This window comes from Pygocentrus nattereri, chromosome 9 (genome assembly GCF_015220715.1).
Source record: "Pygocentrus nattereri isolate fPygNat1 chromosome 9, fPygNat1.pri, whole genome shotgun sequence".
Lineage (NCBI taxonomy): Eukaryota > Metazoa > Chordata > Actinopteri > Characiformes > Serrasalmidae > Pygocentrus > Pygocentrus nattereri.
This window is the reverse complement of record NC_051219.1, coordinates 39148958-39159271: the sequence shown is the minus strand read 5'-3', so window position 1 is coordinate 39159271 and position 10314 is coordinate 39148958. Positions and strand designations below refer to the sequence as shown.

The following is a 10314-nucleotide window of genomic DNA, read 5'->3' as shown; positions in this document are numbered from 1 at the left end:
TTTCACTGGTAACTGGAACACACTCAATCACACTGTCACACAGATCCCCACACCTACGTTACCTGACATTGATTCCCAGCGTTGATACAGCAACTATGATTATATTAAGCTCACATTGGACAAAATAGGAAAGATGACCTCAATTAACTGCTAATAAATGTCCAAGAACAGATACAGTTGGGTGTAAAAAATTTGAACAGAGCTGGTTAAACTACACGTTTTGTTGTTCCTCTACAGTGAACAAATTTAAATCTGGCACTTTTCTACAACTTTCAGTGCAAAATTTCAATTTTAAGTTTAACACACTGTAAACATAAAAATGTGCACAGGACACATTTTATATTTTACCCACCCCCACCTCTCTCCCAATATGTTAAATTCAGTAAATAAACAGTAATTGTGGATTAAATATGCAGAAGTGTTCACTGTAGAGCATGTTTGCTTATTTTCACTGAGAAAACCAACAAAACAGCACAAATTTTGCATTTCGACTGTATTTGCAAGCCAATATTTAGTTCACATAGCTAATTTTCATTAGCAAAAAAGAAAACGATTAACGCCTTTCTTAGCTAGATCTTAAAAAAAAAAAATAGATGCCACACAGACACAAACTCGAATTGCATTGTGAATGATAGTTTATGTAATCATAAGACATAATAATTGTGATAAAACATGTTACATCTTTATTTTCATTTACTATCTTTTGTCACTGGGTTTTAAAGTTAGAATTTGAGTTGAAGAGTGAGCTACACAATATTATTAAATATAGAGGCAGTACTTAAACTAAGCAAAACACCAACACCAACAATTGCATTGGCCCTGAATTTCAGCTTGTTTGCTGGAGGAGTGGGCTCTTTTCATGGGCATCTCAAGGTTATGTTTTTTTTTTTTTTTATTTAATCAGTTCACAACACCCCCAAGTATCTAAAAAGGAGAGAGCCCTTAGACTACAGCCAAAAGAAAGTGTGCCTATGTAGTCCTGGAGAAAAACAGCCAGCGTCTACAGCGAAACACTCACAGGCGTGCTTACACACTCACAGGCGTGCTTACACACTCACACACACACACACACACACACACACACACACACCTAAGATTTAGAAGCACTGGTTCACTATAACCAGCACTTTCACACACACTTGTAAAAACATAAGCGCATCCACGCCACTTACTTGTTCACACACACACATTCTTACAGCATCCCTATAGAACAGTCCTATGAGAGGAGACTTGGGTGTAACTCTGTGGAAGTTCAGAGCTGTCAGTAGCTCATTACAACCTCCCTTTGCTTCCACAGCTGCCACACAGTCTCCAGAATCACACCTCCAGAAAGTCTCTGTCCAGATCCCTGTAGGCCTCATCTATGTACATGGCAATGGCACAGAGGGAGCTCCTATCCGAACTTAGCAACACCGTCACTGTTTCCTTCCAGTAGGTAAAAGGAATACAGGAACTCTGTACAAGAAGGTAGAAAGATGGAGTCATTAATAAACTGATTTAATGTATGTTTACAAGTGTGTCTAAGTATATGTGCCAATGTTGGACTAGCGCTGTGCTCACATTCTCCAGGCAGGTGCTGTCCTTGTCTTTGTTGAGGTAGTGGTGTTGCCAGAAGCGCAGGAGGTGGTAGAAGTTGTTGAATAAGCAGCCAGGGTATTTCTCAGCATACTCCTTCTCTTTAAGAGCGCTCAGGTAAAATGGCAGCTTGCCTCTCCACCGCGCCAGCATCAGCACCACCAAACTCGTGTTCAGGCAGCTCACATTCTCCTGGAATTGGCGAAAATAAATGTTCAAATGAATAAAAATTCTTACTCAGTACAGTAAAGGTTACTGTATTCCACAAACCAAAATGTACAGGATTCTGTCATGAACCAATTTGACTAAGAACGGGCAAAATGATGATGAAGTACAGACTTGCCTGAGTTAGTGTCTGAACATTGATGATGTTGATCAGCCTGAAGAGGAAGGAAAGTCTATTCTCTACTTGAGCCATGTAGGACAAGAGACGACACTCCGACAGCACTTCTACAACTGAGAAACAGTTTACAAACCTGCTTTAAAAAAAATCATGTTATAAACTTGACTCAATTTATGTTCATGACTTTCTCACTAGTACCTTTTATGTCATCCGTCTGGCCCTCAAAACGGTCCAAGGACAAAACAATGCAGCGCACCAGCATGTTGGAGTCTACCAGTGAGCTATTGATCTGGCTCAGGAACATCTGGAACTGAAATAGTACACAAGGGATAAGAATCTTGTGAACATAATTTAGCTGAGTAGGCTTTGGATGGCTTTGCTTCGTTCATCACTGGTTGTAAATGTTCAGAGAAAATAGTTTTTGTTTTTTTTTTAAGATGTGATCCAAATGTGTATCTATGATTATCTCTGATTATCTATGTTAGAGGACGAGCCATTTTCTGATAAAGCTGACCTTTCAGGTGGTGATAGGAACCACCAGACTCACCTGCAGCTCTCTTATTGGCCTCAGTGAAATGACTGGCCAAAGCGCTCAGGGCAAAATTTGGGAAAAAAAAAAGACCAGGCGTGTGTCTGCCACTGTGGGTTCCTTTTTTTTTTAACTGTGCTGCTAAATGAGCTCCAGCAGAAATCCACATCAGCGATTAATTTTTCATTCAGCATTCAAAACTGTATTGTATGCCCAACATGAGCCCTCAAAACAGTAAAATCATGCAGGCTCTCACATCATATGGCTTTAATAGGTCAGGCTTTATTTATATCTATACACTTCATTGCAGTTATTTTGTGATGATTTTTTTCTACCACTGAAGCGGAACAGAAGCAAATAAAGTGACAGCATGCGAATGTAATCTCTGTCAGATAAAAGAACATAACAGCCCAGTTCCCCAAAAGCATCTGTTAGGATCATTTTAACACACAGAGATTGTGTTCAGCTTTGGGCCAAGCTGCTTTTGAGAGACCCAGCCCTGATCAGTAAATGTTATAGTTGTGGCCAATTAAAAAAAAACAAAAAACACAACACCTACAAAACTGTAATCCAATATGAAAAAGCAGAAGTGGACATCACACAAATTTTACCATCTAAAGCTGTTTTGTTTGAGGCTGCTTAGCCTGATGTCCAATAGTATGAGAGCTGACAACACAGCCAGGCCTGAAGCTGTTTTGCCTGATGTCTGAAACATGACACTGTGAATGACACTCAGAATGTACGTGGCTTTTGTACAGGTGTGGTATTTGGCTGCCACAACACGCAGTGCCGCCCACCCCACGCCAAAATTATTTTTAAGCCTGTGGTAAATGAGTTTCTAACCATCACTAGGCGCCATTACCACAGTACACACACGTACACACCCACATATACACACGCACACACACACATATACATAAATGGAATGAATGGATGGAAGGGACAACAATTTTACACTTCTGACAAAAACTAACCTTCTCTTCGGTGTTTACATATTTGTTGAATCTCTTGAAGGCATCAATGTTGAACTTCATGAGCTCACCCAGAAGATCAAAATAGCTCTGAAGGACATCACGTGATTTACAGCCACTGTCAATGATGCAAAAGAGGATGTGCTGCAGGGACACAGAAGCAGGGGCAGATATAAAAAATACAGCAAGATAACATACAAATACAGGCATTGTGGAAAAGAAAAAAAACAGTCACTCACCTCCAGCAAGCCCCTCTTCAGCAAGAAAATCTGGTCTGCATAGGATGTAGCTCCTCTGAGAAAACTTTCCACTGCTCTAGCTTGCCAAAACCTACAGGGTGGAGTAGGATTGACATCAGGCAATGCACATAGAACAATCATCTACTTTTAAGGTCAGAGGTAGTATCTGCTCAGTTGCAGGTGTCTTACCTGAATGATGAATCAACAGGTTCTTTCTTCATGATGGAAATTAGGCGTGTCAGGAGACCCTTCTTACCATCACACACAAGATTCCTGAATAAGAGTGATGGAGAGTGTGTTAAAATGTGAAAGCCAAGATGAAGTGGATTAAACTGAATCCTTATGCAACAAAAAATTCTCTCTTGGTCAGTACCTGTCTGTGTTGACCAGTGCCTCCACTTCAGGGATATTTGCTTTTAGAGAGATGGCACTTAACTCATTCAGCTCTTGCCCATTCAGGAGCAGATACTTGTTCCTGAGGTCAAAAGGACGTTACAATACATTCATTGAGGCCCCACAGAAAACCAAACCAAAATTCACTACACCATAAAGCACTGCATAACCAAAACCAAAGTGCTGGTTTTCTTTGCTCAAAGTCCAAGTCATACTCACTCATGATGGTCACTGAAGCTCTGCAGTAGCCTGAGGAACTGGATCTTGAACGAGATCTCCTGCAGACAGAATAAATGCATTAAAGGTGTGGTCCCTGAGTAAAAGTTGTAAACAGAACCAGTCTGATCAAAGGGCTGGGTCTTACTGGGCTGCAGTCACAGTTCTGGTTTTGTCTGTGTAGGGTCCGGCTAGATAATTGCTTCCTCCAGATCAGCTTATCAAACAAGTTGTTCAGGCCAGGAATCAACCGGTATTCTGCAAGCATCCTGTGAACCTGTTTGATAAAGAGTTAGAGAGGTAGAGTAGACGTACTGCTACTGTTGTAACATTAGAACCATGTTATACACTCACCTGCCACTTTATGTTCAATTGCTTGTTAACACAAATAGCTAATCAGCCAATCACATGACCGCAATGCACTTAGGCATGTAGAGGTGGTTAAGACAACTTGCTGAAGTGCAGACTGAGCATCAGAATGGGGAAGAAAGGGGATTTAAGTGACTTTGAACGTGGCGTGGTTGTTGGTGCCAGACGGGCTGGTCTGAGTATTTCAGAAACTGCAGATCTACTGGGATTTTCACACTCAACCATCTCTAGGTTTACAGAGAACGGTCCGAAAAAGAGGAAATATCCAGTGAGCGGCAGTTGTGTGGATGAAGATGCCTTGTTGATGTGAGAGGTCAGAGGAGAATTGGCAGACTGGTTCGAGATGATCGAAAGGCAACAGTAACTCAAATAACCAACCAAAATCTCAGAAGAACGTTTCCAACACCTTGTTGAAAGTCTGCCACAAAGAATTAAAGCAGTTCTGAAGACAAAAGGGGGTCCAACATTTTACTGTGTACCTAACCTAATAAAGTGGCTGGTGAGTGTACATAAACTTCTAAAGACACACACTCTGAACCCATGCCACCATTACACCCACAGATTTATAAACCATCCAGAAAGTAAAAGTATAAAAAAAAATTACAGAAATTAGATACCATTAAACAAGACAGTTTCAGTACAGACTTTACCTGATTTCTCTGCCGGCCCATGAGCAGCACACACAGCACATAGAGAACCTCTACTTTGTACATGATCTCATGCACTATCTTCATAGACTGAGGCAATGTATGCCTAAGAGGACTTGAAGAAAGTGAGCCTTCGTCTGATGACTCTGGAAAAAATGAGGATTAGTAAAGAAGATGAGTCAAAATTTTCAAAAAATTAAATTCTTATGAAAGACTAAAAGTATTCTAATAGTAAATTAGGGTTTTGATATGCAAAATAGCTTCACTCTGTTATCCAATTCATGTTGAAAAACCCTGTGACTTCTTAATTATATTCTCCACTAGAGGGCAATGTAGAATGTGCTTTTGGTTAGAGTCTCTTATCTGTTTTGTCCAAAAGATGCACAGAAAGACAACTGCAGCTGGTTAAAAGCTAGAGCACACCAGATGAGACGTTCTGTGCTGTATCTTATACCAGGTAGCAGAGAGTACAAAGCGCAGCTACAGCACACAGGAATTTCAATTTAGAGCATTAAAAGACTGAAAACTACAATCTCTACAGTACTGTGGCTTTGCAAGAGAAGCAGCGAGTCCGACAACCCTGCTCTAGTAGCTTTCTCTGCTGTCAACATGACCTCTCTCTCACCTGTACTGCTCTGTTCAGCCTCCTCGATTGCCATTTGCATGAGAGCATCCAGCACCAACGCATTGTCTAGCCAGCTGTGCCAGTCCTCCAGCTCTTGCAGCAGGGCTGAGGTGCCTGATGCCTCCGACACCTTTCGTGTGGCCAACTTACAGAGCCGCTCAATAAAGCCTGGGATATTCAGCAAAGCCACTGGAGAAAGAGCAAAATGTCATTTACTGCCATGTGGAAAGAAAGGGAAAAAAAAAAAAAAACAAATGCTCCATGACAACTAGAATTCCTCCTTAAGTTTGTAATTGTTGTGGCACAACCATAAATGAATAGACATGACTTTCAGATACACAAGGCTATAATAAACATAGCTATACATGCTGTAATCACAAGCAAAACAGACAGCATTTTGTACATTCAAGCAACCATATAGGGTCCACACTGACCTTGGTTGCTCTCAGCACGTGATGGAGAGGCGTTGATCTTCTGCTGGGCGTTGCGGGCAAGGAGCGTGTGCTTGTCATCCACCCCCATGTCCGGCTCCGATATGGTGACAGACAGGATACGACAGAAGTTGGCCAGTTGCTGCTGGTTGAAGCTCTGGACTAGACTAGCCAGGTTTGGAATGTCCTCCAGTCGAATCACCTCCTGCACAAAAATTTTTTTACATCAACATCTGGACCTCCTATTATTTTATACTTGGGTAATTCATAGTATCCACACATCAGCCACCACTCAAACTGCAATTACACAAAGAACACCAACTCAGCAGATCAGAATGCATATCTTTAGCCAAGAAGAGCAAAATAACACACTGTTTACCTTCCTAACCCCCATTATGTCTTCAATAAGTGTGGCAGTCTGTAAGAAAGTCTTTTTATTTGACATGAGTGTAAAAAGGAACATGACAAAGTCATCCCTTGCTGCGAGGCTTTTTGTAACACCCTCTGTCTGCAGAAGAAAAAGAAAGAGAAACACTATATTTACATAAACTGTACAAAAAGTCAAGGATTAACATGAATTAAGCTTCAATCCTCATTAGCTGACCAGTATAAAATGATACCTACACATATACAACAGTTGTAAAGAACACTCAAACAGTCCTTGATCAGGTCATCACTCACTGCAAAGTAAATATATACATGATTAAAAACACTTAACATAAAAGCATTTTAAGTATCTCTTTACCAGAGACAGAAACAATTTGCAATCAATCTTGAAAACCAGTGGTCACAATAACAGAAACATTTCACATATGCTGCATTTATAATTAACAAGCATGTTTAAGGACCACAAAAAAAAAAAAAAAAAATTCTGGTCCACTTTGACATCAGCAGATGTCGTACTGTTTAGCTACAGCAGTAACAGCCAGTTGGTGCAATTCCAATACATTTTACATAAAACCTGTGTGTCATAAAAAGATGTTGGCAAAGTTCAGTCAATAAAACAGCATCTAAACTGCCAGGTAGACCTGCTCATTAAGGGGCCACCAGAGTTACCACACAATCACACAAGCTACCGCAGTGGTTACAGTAATTACCTTTAATCAAATCTTATTTAGTGCAACTAGTCCCTGTTTGACCAAAAGGGTTTGTTAAAAGAGCAAAATGTGGCCAGGGGCACAAGGCAACAGGCAATATCTAGCCTTAGTTTGTACAAAGCCGCTTAATTTAATACTTACTTATGGGTACATCCCCCTGTATTGAGAGAGTGGGCCGCATCAGAATCTCTACAAACAACTGATGAGAAACAGGAGGGTTAACAATGTCATTCATCAACTTCAATGTTTTCAATGACACTAAAAACAACTTAAAGCCCGCTGTCTGGACTTACAATAGACCACCGTTTTCATGCATCATTCTGAAGAACACGTTATGCCAATATTAGGAACTCTATGTGTGTTTGTGAATGAATGTTTTTTTTTTTTTTTTTTTTTTTTTTTTTTTAAATCACACCCTGTTGTGAAAAATGTTCAGAACTTTATTATTTATCATTAATAATGTCATACCTTTTAAGTCAATAAGAAGCTGATGTCAGCGTCTTTTCCAACAGCTGCTTGTTTGAATTTTTCTGGCCCATCTGAAATGGTGCAGCAGTTCAAAACATAACTGCTGAACCATTTAAGGTGGAGCGGGTGATAGCATAAATCAGCTGATCAGGGGGTGAGCAATAACATTAAGCTGGGTTTGTGCTGAATTAGCCTGAGTGCAGGTAAGTTCGTACAGCTTTTCAAATCAAGCTATCTATGAGATGTATGTATCAGATGAAGAACAGTCCAGGTGCATTAACTGACACATAGCAATATTCATATTTCGACTCTTTAACAACCTCTTAATTCAGAGGATCCAGTGATATTCAAGAGAAGACTGTTCATAGGACAAAACGTATCAGCTTTGGAACATATTTGACTATTACAGGACACAACAGAGACCATTTTTAAAAGCTTCATTCATTCTTGTAATAGAGAAATTCCTTTTAGACCCAGAAATCCTAATATGGGCATAAGAGCATGGGGCAGACAACAAAATGAAACCTTTACTTGCTTCATATTCGTCTCATAGACTTGAAAACAATTACTCAGACAAGCAAATTGTTACGTAACAAAGTACAGCGAGTTAGACAACACTCACGTCAACTCCTCCAAAAAGGTCAAAAGTGTAAGTGTTAGGTGATACAGACTCCTGCGGTGTCTTACGATCTTCTGTGACAAAGGACATCGCCTCCATGGAGAGCAGCGACGACAGCTCCTGCATTTGCACAAGGAACATTTACTTTCAAACGCTGAATCACTAGTGTTAACAGCAATATCTTATAGATGAGCGTGGCGCAGATATACAAGAACACTCAATATGAAAATATAAACACGTTGATCCACGTCATCCATGGGTGCTGGTACCTTAACAACACTGTGTGTCTTGGAAAGGTCGTTGTTTATGTGGCTGCTCTCATGAAGTTTCCTCAATAACAGTGGTATTCCCTGCCATCGAGCCTTCTTATCCCTCTCCTCAAGCAGGTCCACAGGGATCTACCAGTCAGTCATTAAAATAAACAAATCATTAAAATAAACAAGGAATTCAAACATTGCCACACACATACAGCCTACAGAGTGTACATAAGCCGAATCACGTTAAATATGTGTACTTGTTTGCTTAATGCAAAGGTAGACAACGTAAAGTAAACCTGTGTTGTGTGAAGAAAGAACTGTTATCGCAGGAACTAAGTGCCCAACAACTAAGACCAGCCTAGGTAAACAATACTGCGTGGGTACAATAAAGTAATCGGGTACAGATCCTAGTTAAATTAACCAAGTGAAAGGCAGCGTAAGACGTGTGGTACTTCTTCAAGGTGTCAGGTTAGGTAACCAGACTGCTAAAAACAGGAACGTGTTATCTAACGTTACTGCGAGATTATCTTTAGCAACCCGTTTGATTACTAACGTTAACGTAACCGCATTTAGAACAGGATTAATATAAAACCTCTCTGACAGTTCGTACAATATAAACTTTGAACAAACGTGATCCGAAAAAGCTGCCTAGACAAAGCCAGGAACGCAGAACGGAGTCAAAACAAGACAGTAAAAAATTATGTTACGTTAGCTTAGCTCGCTAGCTTAGCTCGACAACGGAGCCAGCTAGCCAACCACTCAACAAAACGCTACGAAGGCGGCATAAACAGCTAAACGCTCGCTGTCTTTCATTTAGTCTCACGTAACGGTCTGTATCGAGGCGTCTGAGTGAGTCCACTGACTAGAAAGTCAGTCGGGCTGACGGGCTTAAAGCTTGGCTGTACAGCAAGTAAACACAGCTAAGCTAAGCTAAGCTAACGCTACAACTCCAGAGTCGGGGCTTGCGAGGCCTGCTGGGCTGTGAGCTGCTGCACAGGAGCAGAACTGCAACCAGAGGGGCAAAATATGCAGGGGGTCCTCACCTGTGTGCCTCGGGTCATCGCCAAGCCTGTTATCTGACCATATTTGATCTTACTTAATATGTTTTTGCCTCGGCTTCTTCGCCTTGTCTGAGTTCTAGAGAGTCGCTGCCCGTTAGCCGCCATTGTTTTTCCTCTGACGTCGCAGCGCTTTTCTGTTTCTTCATAAGATTTGAGCCGAATCGCTCCTCACGGAAATTACTGTCGCCTGCTGGCTCGGAGAGCCGATGATTAATAGGGGGTTTGAAAAAAACAGAAGTTGGCTGACTTCAGATAGTCGAGAGTGCAGTTATTTTACAGACAGAAACCGTAAATAACAGAGAAAAGAGCCTGAGTGACCCTCACCCAGCCCACCTCTCACACTGAGAAGGACCAGGCTGTGGGAAATCGCAGGTAACGTGAAAAGTGAGGGTGGGAAAAGTACAGAGAGACTGTACTTAAAGCGAAATTCCACCTATTTATCCATGTTTCTCCATAACGCAGTGGTTAAGATAT

The 10314-nt window shown here is 41.0% G+C and overlaps 1 protein-coding gene across 1 annotated transcript; it reads right to left on the bottom strand.

The window, feature by feature from the left end:
- Positions 1 to 612: 612 nt before the first annotated feature.
- trpc4apb (transient receptor potential cation channel, subfamily C, member 4 associated protein b) lies at positions 613 to 9981 on the bottom strand. Its single transcript, XM_017712761.2, has 19 exons — positions 9823 to 9981; positions 8792 to 8920; positions 8526 to 8642; positions 7577 to 7634; positions 6963 to 7018; positions 6718 to 6846; positions 6342 to 6543; positions 5908 to 6096; positions 5286 to 5428; positions 4415 to 4543; positions 4270 to 4328; positions 4031 to 4132; positions 3847 to 3930; positions 3658 to 3748; positions 3422 to 3562; positions 2117 to 2228; positions 1919 to 2031; positions 1561 to 1767; positions 613 to 1455 (listed from the first exon to the last, which is right to left on the bottom strand). The coding sequence occupies exons 1-19, from the start codon at positions 9943 to 9945 to the stop codon at positions 1318 to 1320; spliced, it is 2322 nt and encodes a 773-aa protein (XP_017568250.1). The 5' UTR covers positions 9946 to 9981; the 3' UTR covers positions 613 to 1317.
- Between the last annotated feature and the right edge of the window lie 333 nt (positions 9982 to 10314).